The sequence below is a fragment of the Mandrillus leucophaeus genome, unplaced genomic scaffold, assembly GCF_000951045.1.
Source record: "Mandrillus leucophaeus isolate KB7577 unplaced genomic scaffold, Mleu.le_1.0 Scaffold332, whole genome shotgun sequence".
In the NCBI taxonomy this organism is placed as follows: domain Eukaryota; kingdom Metazoa; phylum Chordata; class Mammalia; order Primates; family Cercopithecidae; genus Mandrillus; species Mandrillus leucophaeus.
Window position 1 is genome coordinate 1,497,572 of NW_012103499.1, and position 15,592 is coordinate 1,513,163.

At 49.4% G+C, this 15,592-nt stretch overlaps 3 protein-coding genes across 5 annotated transcripts in view; 1 reads left to right on the forward strand and 2 right to left on the reverse strand.

Annotated features, from left to right (window-relative positions):
• The window catches only part of AGAP2 (ArfGAP with GTPase domain, ankyrin repeat and PH domain 2), a 34,396-nt gene extending 31,665 nt beyond the window's left edge, over positions 1-2,731 (reverse strand). The window contains exon 1 of the mRNA XM_011988630.1: positions 2,442-2,731. Coding sequence (XP_011844020.1) covers positions 2,442-2,601 — 160 coding nt within the window. The 5' untranslated portion in view covers positions 2,602-2,731. The remainder of the gene's footprint in view (positions 1-2,441) is intronic.
• Positions 2,732-5,443: 2,712 nt separating this feature from the next.
• On the forward strand, positions 5,444-8,815 carry TSPAN31 (tetraspanin 31). Of its 2 annotated transcripts, none has more exons than XM_011988607.1 (6): positions 5,444-5,780; positions 6,323-6,490; positions 6,747-6,827; positions 7,160-7,291; positions 7,599-7,712; positions 7,799-8,815. In XM_011988607.1, the coding sequence occupies exons 1-6, from the start codon at positions 5,718-5,720 to the stop codon at positions 7,871-7,873; spliced, it is 633 nt and encodes a 210-aa protein (XP_011843997.1). In that variant the 5' UTR covers positions 5,444-5,717; the 3' UTR covers positions 7,874-8,815. The 2 variants fall into 2 exon arrangements, with proteins under 2 accessions (XP_011843997.1, XP_011843998.1); XM_011988608.1 differs by having other exon boundaries at positions 5,558-5,794.
• Positions 8,816-8,817: 2 nt separating this feature from the next.
• Positions 8,818-13,114, reverse strand: CDK4 (cyclin-dependent kinase 4). Of its 2 annotated transcripts, none has more exons than XM_011988604.1 (8): positions 12,768-13,114; positions 12,094-12,330; positions 11,803-11,938; positions 11,518-11,685; positions 11,251-11,360; positions 10,042-10,092; positions 9,770-9,905; positions 8,818-9,200 (listed from the first exon to the last, which is right to left on the reverse strand). In XM_011988604.1, exons 2-8 carry the CDS (start codon positions 12,309-12,311, stop codon positions 9,108-9,110), a joined length of 912 nt encoding a protein of 303 aa, XP_011843994.1. In that variant the 5' UTR covers positions 12,312-12,330; positions 12,768-13,114; the 3' UTR covers positions 8,818-9,107. The 2 variants fall into 2 exon arrangements, with proteins under 2 accessions (XP_011843994.1, XP_011843995.1); XM_011988605.1 differs by having other exon boundaries at positions 12,094-12,290; positions 12,768-12,998.
• Between the last annotated feature and the right edge of the window lie 2,478 nt (positions 13,115-15,592).

A 15,592-nucleotide genomic window follows, 5' to 3' on the forward strand; every position in this document is an offset into this window, starting at 1 on the left:
GGGTAGGAGAGAGGGGAGAGATCTGAGTGCTGGAGAAGCCCAGGCCACAGGGTAAGTCAAAGGCTCCAGCTCTAGGAGGAGGGAGAAGCATGTGTCTTAGACTGATACCCCCCCCATGCCAAAATGCATCCAGTCTCCATAGCAACCGTAGCTCCAAGAGTGCCTCAGAAACAGCGGGCAGAAGCAGAGAGGGATCCGTGTGTATGGTGGGTGGGAGACCAACGGGGGGATGATGAATTAGTGGAGGCACTGCCCGCAAACCTGGTTACTCAAAGGTGGGGGATTTCACTCCCCAAGTATAAGGACCCTTCAGTTGAGGCAGAGAGAGCCAGCCTCTTCAGAGTTCCCTTTCAGTCTCCTGAGGTTTGCTGAGTGGGATTCTTACGGAAGGTTAAAGAGGAGGCAGATGAGTGAATGGAAACCGTCTGCTCCTTGTCCCCCACACCTCTAAGGGTCTTGGAGTTCAAGGCTGTCTATCCTCCAGCCAGGTGAGAATCCTGAAGTGGTTAAGCCAAAGTGGAAAAGAGGTTGAGACCCCTTGGGGGTGGGGCAAGATGGGCGAAAGAAGTTCTCTCTGCAGCCTTGGAGACCCCTTCCCAGGACTTGGGGAGTCACAGCGGTCCCCTGATTTGGCATCCCACCCTCCTGACGCAGCTGAGACTATAATAAGTGCTGCCGTGGGCGGCTCTTGGAGGCAGGAGCCCGCAGCGTGCTCGGCCTGGTGGGGGGCTGAGGGTGCGGGTGGAGGGGGGGGCTGAGCCAGGATGCCACGAGCCCTTTGTTCTCCTAGAGGCCTGTACCCAATCCCTCCAGTGTTCTGTCCTGGGGCTCAGCAGCTTCTCCCTCCCTCCCTCCCTACAGAACCAGGATGACACCATCCCCAGGACAGGAGACCCTTCAGTAATGTTTTTTGATGGAGATGGTGAAGGAGAATTGTTGGCTCTGGTTTGAACTTCCCTCCTTTGATGGCCTCAGTTTTCCTTTATGTTCAATGGGAACAGAATACTAATTCTTAGAGAAGGAGTAAAACAAATCACTTATGAGGAGTGGAGCCTTCTCAGGGATTTCAGCCTCCACCCCTCCTCACCTCCCTCCCTCTCCAGAGGGAGCACAGCTTTTCTCCCTGGCCTAAACCACTCTTCTCCTTTATTATTATTATCATTATTATTTTTGACAGGGGTGGGGCATAGAGTTCCTTCCTAGGAGGCCCCATGGGCCACTCCCCCTTGGTCTGCCTTTCCAAACACTAAGGCTGTCAGGGGAGACTTCAGGTGTAGTTCCTGGCAAAGGGTGTGGGACAGGAGGTGAGAGGGGCACTAGCCTCCGAAGAGCAATAGGAAGGGGATCATCAGCTGGTCCCACTAGGCATCCAAAGCAAACCGTTCCTTCCCCAAGTTATACTCTGGTGTACCAGCAGAGAGGTCTGGCAGGAAGTGTCCTTGAGGGAAAGAATGATCTGTTGACCCCCCCAGGTAGGCAGGTAACAATGGAGAGGGCTGAAATGGCTGGAAGAGATCAGGATATGATGGAAGAAGTGCTTCCACCAGATAACTTTCATGAGCAAAGAAGGCTGCTTTTGTTAGCTCTTTGCCACATCAGAGGTGAATGAAATGAGAGCGAGCTGGAAACAACCTCCAGTTCCACCAGTTCGTCAGTGGTAGCGCCTTGTGGATGGAGAGAAGCTGTTCCTGCCAGGGCTCCACCACAGGATTGAAGGCTGGGGTGGGCAGGAGGATGTGGCGGATGGTGTTGCCATGGCAGCACTTCCTCCCTGTGTTGTCATCACTTGCTCTAATGGCACTAAGGAGGTAGAGCGGAAGGTGTGTGGGGGGAAGACAGGAACAGGAGCAAGGGGAGGAGAGGGGACCAAGAAGAGTTCTGGGGACATATCTGCACTCTGGCTCTGCAGAGCATGGCATGTTAGAGTTAGTATGCGCTTGGGAGCCTAAGATTCTCTGCATGATGTACTTCAATGTGCATGCGTGTGTGTGTGTACGTGTGTGCATGTGTCTCTCTACAGCTGGAGAACAAGAGGTCACTGATCCTTAGTGGGTCCTGGGAATGAAATCATTATCCAGTCCCAGAACCTGCTGCTCCAGACTGCTTCCTGTTCTGGACTCCCCAGGCAGGGACCAAGTCTACCATGAGTCTGTCACAGCCTATCTTCCTCATGCTCACACATTTCTTCATTGCCAAGAAGGTCAGCTCAACAGGGACCTGTATTTTGATCTCCTGGGAGAGGGATCAGAGCAGGGAAAAAGACAGAATGATACCTCCCATGTCTATTTCCATCCTCCCTAAATGTATTCTTCCCCAGAGTCCCAGCTCCATCTTGGGGACTAGGAAGTAGCCGACTGGGAAGTGATATATGATACAGCTAACCCTTCTATGCACCTGCTAGTCCCCGATACACCCAAGTTGAGGGCTGACCTTTCTCTTACCTTGAATACTGTCTAATGAGGCCTGGATGCTGTCCTGAAGTTCAGGGTCGTCCACTCTCTCTGCCAGCTTCCTGAGGCGTTTTAGAGCCTGCTTGGCCACCTCATGTCGTTTGACTTCTGCTCTCACTGCAGCTACAACGAACTGCCTCTGGGCATGCATGTTGCCCAGACCTGTCTTTCCAGGCTAACAACCACCTCTGGTCCTGAGGCCCATGGCCCTACAGCCCCCAAACCTCAGAAGGCCCCTTCTGCTGTGCCCAGAACTCCCCGCCCCTGCCCGCCCTTCCGTCTATAGACCTCACTTCCTGACTGGTGAGTTTCAAACCCACAGCCTGGGACAGCACTACCTCCTGCACCTCCCACCCCCTCTAGTGTTGGCCCATCAGCCCTGCCAGCCAGCCCCTGCTATGATTTCCCAGCCAGGTGGATGGAGAGATCTTAACAGTGTCCCAGGGCCTCCTGTGGGAGGTGGTTAATTAAAATGGGTGTTGGTTCTGGGAGAATATGGCAAGCTAGGTCCCAGGTGCAATCCTAAACTCTTGATGACTTGGAGATTTCGAACTCTCACAGGAATTCATGCACACTTGGTCTGTTACCTTCAGAGCCCTGCATTCTAGTGTACACTTGTACCCATCGCCCTCTCTACATATCTCAATGAGCTCTGTATCCTTATGTCTTACAACGTAACCCTTTTTCAGTCAGCTACCCACTGAGGCCACCTCCTGTTTAAAAGGGCCAAGTGAGGCCAGGCGTGGTGGCTCATGCCTGTTATTCCAGCACCTTGGGAGGCTGAGGCAGGAGAATCACTTGAACCCAGGAGGTGGAGGTTGCAGTGAGCCAAGGAGGTGGAGGTTGCAGTGCATTGCACTGCAGCCTGGGTGACTTAGTGAGACTCCATGTCAAAAATAAATAAATAAATAAATAAATAAATAGGCCAAGTGATTACGGGGAAAATGAGTTCTGAAGGAGGAAAGTAACCTATAAAAAGACAAAAACTACCATGTTCCATGTTCAATCAGTTTCATAATAATTAACATGTCTATAACACTTAATAGTTTACAACCTACTTTCATATATATTATCCTCATGACAGCCCTGAGGGGTAAGATTATTTATACCTATTCTGAATAAAAGGAAACTAAGGCTCAGAGAAGCCATTAAGAGGTGAAACAAAGACATGGATTTAGGTCTTCTGATTTTATTTTATTTTTACTTTTTTATTTTTAGTTTTCACCAGGCACATAAAGCCCAGATTGATTATAATTTTGATACCCCTTTCACTACACCACACAACCAAAATGCTTGTCAGCCAGTTCCCCTTCTAATACCATTGTCTTGCCCTTGATTTAGGACCTGAAAGAAAAGAAGGTAGATGAGGAATTGAAGGAGACAATGAAGATGGGAGTTGGGGTAGGAAGGGGATGTAGGTGGGGAGTGAGGGGGTGGGAGGTGGGAGGTAGTGGGTAGTTTGACTTAATTACTTTGTTTACACTGGAGGCCTGTAATCCTAGCACTTTGGGAGGCCCAGGCAGGCAGATCACCTACGGTCAGGAGTTTGCCACCATCCTGGCCAACATGGCAAAACCCTGTCTCTACTAAAAATACAAAAAAAAAAAGCTGGGCGTGGTGGTGGGCAGCTGTAATTCCAGGTACTCGGGAGGCTGAGCCAGGCAGGAGAATTGTGTGAACCCGGGAGGTGGAGGTTGCAGTGAACTGAGATCGCGCCACTGCACTCCATCCTGGACTACAAAGGAAGGCTCTGTCTCAAAATAATAATAATAATAATAATAATAATACATTACCTTGTTTCAAGACCCAAACACCTCTCTGGCCCTGTCAAATATGTCTTCTGCATACCTTTTTGATATTAATTTCTGAAAGTTTATATCAATACCGTGTAGTTACAGATAAGGGAATTAAGGTTGGAATTGCCCACAGGAACCTGTAAAATGACCTGAAAAGTAATAATTAACATTGAGTGTTTACTATGTGCCAGGTACTCTTCTAAGTATTCTACATATATTAACTCATTTAATTCTCACAACCCAAGAGGTAGGTGTGTTGTTATTTATCCCCATTTTACAGATGAGGAAACAGGCACAGACAGTTTCTAAGTGCCTGGCCAAAGGTTACACAGCTAGAAGTGGCAATCCAAGTGGCAATCTGACTGTGGCAGTAGACTATAGAATCTAAGTACACACAAACATAAATCATTCTGTTGAGTTGATTAGAGGGTTTTCTTTTTTGTTCCTACTGTTTCTTTCTCCTGGGGAGAGAAGGATTATGCCTTTCCCTACCCCCGTGAAAAGGACGGTTTGTCAAAGCACTTACTAGATAATAAAGTTACTGATCAGTCCACCCGTAAGTGAAAAGGTGGAGACTCCTTCCCCTTATATTTATTTATATCCAAGACTCTTCCTCTTGCCTGTCATTTTTTGCAAGCCCTGGATCAGGCGTGTACTCTGAAAATGCTGAGCACACCCGTGTGTGCACTTGTAGCAATGCCACACACAGGAATGCGCTGGCCTGAGACCGCTATTTCCACACTGAATTTCTGGTATATTCACACCCCTTTTAGGAGGGTATATGGTAGAGGACATGGGTACTGGCGGACACACAAACGTATGATGATTTGCTGGGTGTTGCTGTGTCCAACCCGCGGACTCTGTGGCCGGGCTAAATAAGCTCAATATGTGGCTCCTTTGGGTGTTCCCGAGCGTGACGCATTAACAAAACAATGGCGTCATCATGAAGTCACTGCAGCACAGGGGGAAGGGAGGGCGGAAGGGCCCTCCTTCTACCGGTGGAGCCCTTTCTGCCCAGCTCTCGGAGCGGCCCCCCACCTGCCCCTCCCGCCGTGTCCCCTTCACCTAAATTCCTCCAGAGCCGTCTCCCTCGAATTAGCCCTCTCCTAACTCCGACCACAGAAAGCTCAGCTTTCAACTCAAGCTTTTGGAGTTTAGACTGTTGTCCCAGAGAGAATCTCTAGAAGCCCTGCCCCTAGTTTTCAGTTTCGCCCAATGAAAAAACAAGAGGAGGAGGACAGAAGGCGGGTCAGTGACGTAATGCGGGCTGATTGGCATGCAGGCCTTGGACGTCCAGGATTAGCCACGCATTTCGCCAATCCAGAGGCAGGGGAGGGACGGTGCAGGCGCAGAAAATTGGGTTTGGCTGGCCTCGATTTAAAGAGACAGAAGCTGTCGGGGTCCTGGAAGACGGTCCCCAATACCCTCCCCCCAAGTCCTTGGGACCACTTGGGTCCCCAGAGCTGGGGAGATGGTTTGCGGCGGCTTTGCCTGCTCCAAGAATGCGCTTTGCGCTCTCAACGTGGTCTACATGGTGAGGTTTTGGAGGTGGGGGAAGCTTTCGGGCGCAAAGGCCTCGTGGGGAGAATCTCCAGGGTACTTCCGGTGGGGAAAGGGGTGTATAGGGGTTCCGGGAAGATTCCCAGGAACTTCCGGCGAAGAGGGAATTCCTGGGGACTTCCGTGGGAGAGGGAAGACTACCGGTTGATGAAGGGGTTTGTCTGGGGGTGGGGGAATGAACTTAAGACCGTGGGCATAAGTTCCATCCCTCCCTCCTTTGAACCTCAGTTTCTCCCAAAGTAGAAGTGATAGGATGATCCTGAGGGTTCAGCTTTTGTATTCATAGTACTATCCCTGCCACCCCCTATACCCCATCCCAGCCATTCTAACCTTTGGGAATGCCCAGGGATGCTCCTGGTGGCGATAGCACCACCCCCGCCCCGCCCACCCCCCTCCCTCCCATTCACACACCATTCTATTATTCCTTCCCCACCCCCGCCCCCAAGTCCTCTTGTAATGGCTTTGGGCCGTGCTCATGCTAGAATTTTTGAGATGTATCCTGCTCTTTCTTTGTAGCTGGTGAGCTTGTTGCTCATTGGAGTGGCTGCTTGGGGCAAGGGCCTGGGTCTGGTGTCCAGCATCCACATCATCGGCGGAGTCATTGCTGTGGGAGTCTTCCTTCTCCTTATCGCAGTGGCTGGACTGGTGGGTGCTGTCAACCACCACCAAGTCCTGCTGTTCTTTGTATCCTGACCTGAAGTGATGGGGGCAACTGGGCTCTTGGGAGGGCTGTCATCTATGGAAGATGTTAAAAGGGTAGGGGACCTCAGGGATCTTGGACATGTCTCCTTGCCCTGCCCTGTCCCATAATCTACGAAACAAGAGCTGATTTTATTGCTTTCAATTTGACATGGTGGTATAAGTTCTATGAACAGATGAGACCAGTTATAGATGGAACATAAAGGAATCTAGGACTTTTTTCCATAACCTTTCCTCTCAGTACATGATCATTCTTGGTTTGGTCTTCATCTTCCAATTTGTAATCTCTTGCTCATGTCTGGCTATTAACCGAAGCAAACAGGTAAGACAGTACCCTTTCAAGTACTTACTTGCTTTTTAAAATTTTCCTCTTAACCTCAAACTCCTTCCTTAGTCTGGCCCCAGCTACCCAAAGATCATCCTTAGGTGCACTGCTTCTGGCCCCTTGGGCTATTTGCTTCCTCTGGAATGTCTGGTTAATTTTTCATGAGGATGATCTAGAGAACCTGAAAAGGTAGATATTTATTGTGTCTATAATTGTGGCACACTGTTATGCTTCTGGCTGACTTCTTTTGCTGGGCTAGGGAAATTGAGGCACTTGAACTGATACTGGGATGTAGGGAGACTTAATTTCTCTCTGCCCATATCCTCCAGACAGATGTCATCAATGCTTCTTGGTGGGTCATGAGCAACAAGACTCGGGATGAACTGGAAAGAAGTTTTGATTGTTGTGGCTTATTCAACCTCACAACCCTGTATCAACAAGATTATGATTTCTGCACTGCAGTGAGTGTGTTGGGGGTGGTGCAGCAGCCAGGGGAGGTAGGAAACTGGGTAAGGACAATGCCCAAGTTGGCAAATTTAGTTCGAATGTCATTGTTTCTCTCTCGAGAAGCCCTCTTGTATTGGGGCTGTGTATTGGTGGGCGGTGGGGGTGGATAAAGAGGCTGGGGAATTAGCAAAGTCGGATTTTAGTTTGTAGGACGCTGGTCAGATAACAGGAAAGTTTCTAGAGACATTCGGCATAGGTATTGGTGACTAGCGACTTTACATTAGCAACTTTGCATTCTTCACACACACGTTTTATCCTCAGATCTGCAAGAGCCAGAGCCCCACATGCCAGATGTGTGGAGAAAAGTTTCTTAAGCATTCAGATGAAGCCCTGAAAATCCTAGGGGGTGTTGGACTCTTCTTTAGCTTTACAGAGGTACATTCTCCAGTTTCCTCATGCACATCCTTTTCAACTTGAGACTGATAATTGATTGATGCTTCTCTCTCCCTTTGTTCCTACAGATCCTTGGTGTTTGGCTAGCAATGAGATTTCGGAATCAGAAGGATCCTAGAGCCAACCCCAGTGCCTTTCTATGAGACTTTGGATCCTTCTGACTTCTCTTCTGCTCTAAGCTTTCTCTTCCTCCCTTAGGGAATATCTAGGGTCTGTAACCATTTTGGTTTGAGAAAAAGGAAAGGCCCCTTGTCAAATCCTCTAAAATTGATGGAATAGCAAGACTTTATGCCTTGACATATTTTAGTGGGAGCCAGACTATAAGGAATAAAAGGAAAAACTTTCTCCCTCTCTCTCCAAGAGGATATGGGAAGCTTCTGAGGGTACACAGGATGGACTGGAGTCATTCTTAGCTGTTTCCCCTCCTCCGTCCATATGCTGGATCACCTCAACATACCCTGGGGTGTGGCTCTAAGGGTAAATCAGGGACAGAGCCAAGGAGAAAACCACCAAGAGCTCTTTCCTGTAATAAGCAGGACCCAGTTTGAGAAAGTTCAGTGAATATAAAAAAGCCATTTAAAAATCTATATATATATATATTTTTTTTTTGACATTGAGTCTTGCTCTGTTGCCCAGGCTGGAGTGCAATGGCATGATCTCAGCTCACCGCAACCTCTGCCTCCCAGGTTCAAGCGATTCTCCTGCCTCAATCTCCCAAGCAGCTGGGATTACAGGTGTGCGCCACCACGCCTGGCTAATTTTGTATTTTTAGTAGAGACAGGGTTTCACCATGTTAGTCAGGCTGGTCTCGAACTCCTGACCTCAGGTGATCCACCCGCGTTGGCCTCCCAAAGTGCTGAGATTATAGGTGTGAGCCACCGTGCCCCGCCCTAAAATCCATATTCAAAGAAGCAATTTCTGTTCCTTTCTAAGCTTTGTCAGTCAAGGGGCTCCACTGACTTGCTAGGCCCTGTAACTTAACCAGTCTTTAAGGTTTTGCAGGAAAGTCCCTTCTTCCAAGTGGTTATTCCAAATCGCACAATGGCAAAGCCAAACAGGGGAAGAAACATTAAAAAAAAAAAAAAAAGACCATTATTTCTTTGTTTTGTTTTTCCTGTATAAAAAAGGACCCCAAATATAAAGGTAGGGAGAGGGACAAGTGGGAACATATCCCTTAGTGTAGAGAAATAGTGGGGCAGGAGAAGGAGAAGCCTCAAAAGGAGAGGTAGGAGGGAAATGTTAAGGCAGCAAAGTAATCTCTGTAGAAAGATGGAGGAGGAGCCTCCACAGCCTCAGAGATAAAGGCAAAGATTGCCCTCTCAGTGTCCAGAAGGGAAATGGCAGCTTTTCTTCCTTCCACGGCAGCCACTCCATTGCTCACTCCGGATTACCTTCATCCTTATGTAGATAAGAGTGCTGCAGAGCTCGAAAGGCAGAGATTCGCTTGTGTGGGTTAAAAGTCAGCATTTCCTGAGGGGAGAGGCAAAGGTCAGAAAACCATGAAGAAAACTGAGAGAGACTTCTACCCACCCATGACAATACCTGGGATGAGCTCTCTTCTTTTCTTTCTTTCTTTTTTTTTTTTTTTGAGACGGAGTCTCGCTCTGTTGCCCAGGCTGGAGTGCAATGGTATGATCTCAGCTCACTGCAACCTCTGCCTCCTGAGTTCAAGTGATTCTCCTGCCTCAGCCTCCCAAGTAGCTGGGATTACAGGCGTGCACCACCACGCCTGGCTTATTTTTGCATTTTTAGTAGAGACAAGGTTTCAACACGTTGGCCAGGCTGGTCTCCCAACTTCTGACTTCAGGTGATCTCCCCACCTTGGCCTCCCAAAGTGCTGGGATTACAGGCGTGAGCCACCACGCCCAGCCAGGATGGGTTCTCTTCCATATCCCTCTCTGTGGGTGGCCATCTGCAGCTGTAATAAAAACTACAGCCCATCTACCAACCAAGTTTCATTAACCACAGTGGCCAGGGCCCTGCACACTGCTCTATTTCTTTCTCCAGTCTCTCCCTATGCCCACAGCCATCCCCAGTACCAGCAGCAGCTGTGCTCCCGATTCCTCCATCTCAGGTACCACCGACTGCACTGGGCGGGGCCCTCTGGGGGGAAAGGCTCCACGGGGCAGGGATACATCTCGAGGCCAGTCATCCTCTGGAGGCAGCCCAATCAGGCTGTGGGGGACAGGAGAACTCTGGTCAGGAGGGTCCTCCAGTTCCCATCCCCATGGGCAGAGCCAGTTGCCATCCTGGGCTTAGCAGAAAGAGGACTCAAAATAGAAAACCTTTTTCTCCCACGTTGGTCACTTACTCAAAGATTTTGCCCAACTGGTCAGCTTCAGAGTTTCCACAGAAGAGAGGCCTAAGGTGAGAAGGGACATAAGGTAGCAGTCATTTTCAAAGATATCTTAGTTGAATGGTTACTGCTTAGTGGCTCAAAATAGAAAGCACAGGGAATAAAGGTCAATAATTCCAGCACTTTGGGATGCTGAGGTGAGAGGACTGCTTGAGCCCAGGAGTTCCAGATCAGCCTGGGCAAGCAAGACCTTGTCTCTTAAAAAAAAAAAAAAAAAAAAAAATTGCTGGGCACAGTGGCTCACGCCTGTAATCCCAGCACGTTGGGAGGCTGAGGCAGGCGGATCATGAGGTCAAGAGATTGAGACCATCCTGGCCAACATGGTGAAACCCCGTCTCTACTAAAAATACAAAAATTAGCTGGACGTGGTGGCACGCACCTGTAGTCCCAGCTACTTGGGAGGCTGAGTCAGGAGAATCACCTGAACCTGGGAGGCAGAGGTTGCAGTGAGCTGAGATTGCACCACTGCACTCCAGCCTGGCGACAAGGCGAGACTCCGTCTCAAAAAAAAAAAAAAAAAAGCCAGTCATGGTGGCATGCACCTATAGTTTCTGCTACTCAGGAGGCTGAGACGGGAGAATTGCTTGAGCCCAGGAGATAGAGGCTACAGTGAGCTGTAATTGGGCCATTGCACTCCAGCCTGGGTGACAGTGAAACCTTATTGCAAAAATAAATAAATAAATAAATAAAAGAGAATAAAGGGATATGAAGTTCCTAATTCTAGAACATTTCAGAGCTTTCTGCTATGGGCAAAGTAGTCAGTAGTATGCAAGTAAAAGAATGGGGCCAGGTCCAGTAGTTCATGCTTGTAATCCCAGCACTTTGGGAGGTAGCGGTGGGAGGACTGCTTGAGTACAAGAGTTCAAGACCAGCCTGGGCAATATACTGAGACCCCCTCTCTACAGAAATATTAAAAAACTAGCTGGGCATGGAGTGTCAGCTACTTGGGAGGCTGAGATGGGAGGATCACTTGAGCCCAGGAGGTTGAAGCTGCAGTGAGCTGTGATCATGCCATTGCAATCCAGCCTGAGCAACAAAGCAAGCCCTGGTCTCAAAAAAAAAAAAAAAGAAAAAGAAAAAGAAAGAATGGGCAGGGTGTGGACGTGGTTTATGAACAAGCGATTTGGGGAATTCAAGGTGGTCCAGGGTATGTGGGTCCCATACTTTCGACGAAACATCTCTGCAAAGATACAGCCAACACTCCACATGTCCACAGGTGTTGCATATGTGGACTGCAGAAGAACTTCGGGAGCTCGGTACCAGAGTGTAACAACCTAAAGAGAATAGGAAGAATGGATGGGGACTCCATGGGTTACCACAAAACACAACTTGCTTGACTGAACACATGAAGCACATGACTTCTCAATTGCTACAGGCAATCACTCTCCTACTCCCAACCAGAACCCATTTTGGTACCATCTTTCTACTGACCACGGGTGTAAGTGCCATCTGGTAGCTGTAGATTCTGGCCAGGCCAAAGTCAGCCAGCTTGACTGTTCCACCACTTGTCACCAGAATGTTCTCTGGCTTCAGATCTCGGTGAACGATGCAATTTGCATGAAGAAAATCTAGGCCTCTTAGAAACTGGCGCATCAAATCCTAGTTTAGAAGGGGGAGGTACAGATGCACTGGAAACTAGGCACCATACCTGAAATCCCAGGAGGTTTTACTACAAAGGTCCCAATCCACCTCTCAATGCCTACCAACCCCACTCACCTTGATGGTCTCGGCTGGCAAGCCTGGTGGGGGTGCTTTGTCCAGATACGTCCTTAGGTCTTGGTCTACATGCTCAAACACCAGGGTTACCTTGATCTCCCGGTCAGTTCGGGATGTGGCACAGACGTCCATCAGCCTGGCCAGAGTAAATGCTCACTTTTCAATCCCCTTTAACCCAACATGGCCTCTCATTATTTCCTCAGGGTCCCCACTTCTCTACAGATCACCACACCCCACCTATAGGCTGTCTTTTCCCTTTACTCCCCACTCCCCTCGTCACCACCTTCTCACCGGACTACATTGGGATGTTCAAAAGCCTCCAGTCGCCTCAGTAAGGCCACCTCCCGAACTGTGCTGATGGGAAGGCCTCCTCCAGCTCCTCCTCCATTGGGGACTCTCACACTCTTGAGGGCCACAAAGTGGCCACTGTGGGGATCACGGGCCTTGTACACTGTCCCATAGGCACCGACACCAATTTCAGCCACTGGCTCATATCGAGAGGTAGCCATTCTCAGATCAAGGGCGACCCTACAATCACAGACTCCTATCACCAAAAGTCCCTTACAGAATTAGGATGGTACGAGCCTGCAGCAACAAAAGGACTCCCAAAAAAAAGCACAAAGAGCAACACTAGCATCCCATCCCCCGCTCGCAGTCTTCCTTGGGGCCGGCCCCAGAGATAACACAATGACTCAATACCAACCCCTCCAGCCACGTGAGGCCCTGCAATAAAAAACGCATTTTCCTTTGGGACAATCGCGCCCTGCACAAAGATCACACATGACACATGCCTTGCATCGAAGATCCTACACCTCAGTCCCTAAAATTATACTTTCCAATGACCACAAAGGCCCCACTTCCCGCCCTTGAGCGACCCCTCCATAACCAGCTCGAGAAACGAACGCGTGGAAAACTGTGAGGGGGGCGGGCACTGGTTCTCATTCCCGGGAAGGGACTGCGCTTACCTCACGCCAGGCCGGGGTGCTGCGGGGGCGGCCCGTTATCGGGGCCCCGGAGCTGGTTCCTACGGCCCCATACACCCGAGCTCGGTCCGGGGCAGCTGGACGCAGAGGGCCCGACCATAGACACAGGCCGCAAGCTAGAGAGGCCCCCTCACCCCCACCCTCACCATGTGACCAGCTGCCAAAGAGGCGCGCGGAAACTGGGAGGGCGGGGCGAACGCCGGACGTTCTGGGCACGTGACCGCCACCCATGCGCGGAGGGGTGGCCAGGAGCCGCTTTGACGGGGAGGAGGGCGAAGAGTGTAAGGGGGCGGAGGGGCGATGGTAGCCACGTGATCTGTTGCTATCACACGTGACCGCTTGACATTGCTCTGAGGAGCAGAGGTGTGGTTACGCGGCGGGCACGTGACTGGCTGCCACAACCCCCGCCGCGGGGGGGCGCGGTAAGGGGACAAGAGAGGGTGGAGCCCGAGGCGGTGCCATGGCAACGTAGGCCACCCAGAGCCCAACTCCCGGCTGAAGGATTGTCTCACTACCGGTCTGAAGGCTGAACTCCAGTCTCACTACCGGTCTTTCAGCCTGTCTACATTGGGGAGGGAATGGGAGTTGGGGTACCAGAGGTGATGCTGTCACTTTTTCGCTCCACCATGATAAAACATACTCTCATTTGTGTCATTGATTCATTCATTAATTCTACAACATTTTACTGAGTGCTTGCTTCCAGTGTGTATGTGGGTTTTTATTTTGTTTTGTTTCTGGTGTCTGTCACTGGCCCTTTAAAGTAGTGGTACGACTATCTAGAAAGATGTAGCCAACAATGGGGTCTTCTAAAATAGGGAGTAAACAATGCCCATTTGAGGGCAAAACTACGATTAAAGGACGGACAGAAGGCAAATTAATACAGTAATCCAACAGGTTCAGTGACAAGGTAATGCCCCCTCTTTTCTCAACTTCCAAATCTCCCTGGGAGTGTTAATGCAAAGACCTGAGGCCATCTGGCAGAGAAGTTATTAATGAGCAGGAGACAGGAATACTTGACCTTTAAGTTTTTTTTTTTTTCCCCAGTAGGACGGTTCTATGATTATGTGATATTTATATATGTGTATATATACTTCTATGTATATATGTATGTATATATTATTTATTACATGTAATATATAAGATGGATACAGGAGTGTACATGTGCAAGAAAGTTACCACCACACCCCCTGCACCCTCCAGACCACCACAATGAATGAAAATGACATGTCTCCTGTAAACCTTGTGACTGCTCATTTGGAGTCATTGTGCTTCCCTCTTTTTCCCTAGTGCCTCTTTCTTAGCACTTAGCGGTGTCCAGAACACACTTTTTCCCAAATGGCCTCTGCCCACAGACACCGAGGTAGACGTAGGTAGATTTCTCCTACTTTCTTTGTTTTATTGGCTCCAAGGTCTTCATGTCCCAGCCCTTTGAGGGTATGGGAGTAAAGGAGGAAAGCAGTTAGTGTCTCATTTGTGAGAATTTGTGTAAAATCTAAAGCCATTTTATTACCCTATTTGCCACTCCTTCCACTCTAACTTGTTTTCCTTAACTATCTGGCTGAGAATATAAGAGTTCAAACTAGAAGATGAATATAAACCGTGATTTAGAGCAAAATGGAATACATGTTAATACAGATGCCTCCTCTTTCCATCCTGATACTTGTAGCCCTGGGCCCCTCCTGGCAAGGGCAGCTGAAACACTAGTAAGAAAAATCTCAAGGACTGAACTGACTAAGGGGCTCAAGAGGTGAATGTTTTATTGGCTACCTTGCTAGGGGTGGGTGCTTTGTAAGCCTTCTGGAGGCGAAGATAAGTGTCTAAGTTTTTCAAACTCCCTTCCCACACCAGCATTCCCCACTTCAGCCTCACCTTCCACATAAGCCCTTCGCACCTTACTCTCTTTACAACAGAAGCCGTCTTCTCTGTCTGCTTGGGTCCCAGCCTCTTTTTCTGATTCATTCATTAGTCCATCCAAAACATTTGAATACTTCATGGGAACATTACTGTCTCTCCATCACTTTCTATTGAGGAACCTTAATTTGGCAGTCTGTCCCAGGCTCTGTCCCCTCCCTTCTTCTGTTAATTACTCTTTCACTAATTAATTTTTTTCCCAGTGCGTTTGACCCAATGAGCTCCCCTGGAATCCCTTTTCCCTCAGCTTTGCAAAGGGAAGGAGAGGGAGAATATAAGTGTAAGGCAGAAAAACATGTGATGAGGGTAGAGCTTTTTCTCAGAGTGAAGGCTCCATAAGAGCAAAGGGTAAGTGTGTGCGTTGTTCACTTCAATGTAGTAGAGGTTAGGGCAGGAGAGTACCAGGAAAGACACTCCCATCCCTTTAGCACTTCTACCTCCCCTGCTCACTCACCTCCTTCACACATTACAATCACAGGCTTCTGTTTCTCAGACAACGCGACTCCATTCCTTACACACCGCTCTTTCCCAGTCCCCATCGAGCACACTTTTCAGCCCTTTGGGTAAAGTGTATATTGCTTGAGTCCCTCCCTTGCCCATGTACCTCCTTCACACCTCCGACGCTTTAACAGCTCTTTCTTTGCACATTCCCATTTTGCACAAGCCTCTCCCTCCCCGGTACACCTGCGTCCTTTGACCACTCACCTTCCATGCTCACCCGTTCATCTCCCACTCCCAGACACACACCTAGTCTATTCGTGTGCACACTCCCCTTCCTTGGCCACTCCCCTTCCTCCACCCTCTTCGGGCTCTCACACTTGCCCCCGCCCCTGGGGACACCTGCTCGTGCGGGGCAGGGCGGGGATGCGCAGCCGCGGCCCCTTCTGCTCTCCCCC

Bases quoted from the DNA above. Each gene is read 5' to 3' on its own strand.
- TSPAN31 (XM_011988607.1), top strand. From the start codon at position 5,718: ATGGTTTGCGGCGGCTTTGCCTGCTCCAAGAATGCGCTTTGCGCTCTC. The intron at 5,781-6,322 runs GTGAGGTTTTGG...CTTTCTTTGTAG, and splicing joins CTCTCAACGTGGTCTACATG to CTGGTGAGCTTGTTGCTCAT. The intron at 6,491-6,746 runs GTATCCTGACCT...CTTTCCTCTCAG, and splicing joins ACCAAGTCCTGCTGTTCTTT to TACATGATCATTCTTGGTTT.
- CDK4 (XM_011988604.1), bottom strand. From the start codon at position 12,311: ATGGCTACCTCTCGATATGAGCCAGTGGCTGAAATTGGTGTCGGTGCC. The intron at 11,361-11,517 runs GTCAGTAGAAAG...TATTCTCTTTAG, and splicing joins AGATGGCACTTACACCCGTG to GTTGTTACACTCTGGTACCG. The intron at 9,201-9,769 runs GTACTGGGGATG...CTCTCCCCTCAG, and splicing joins CGGGAGCACAGCTGCTGCTG to GAAATGCTGACTTTTAACCC.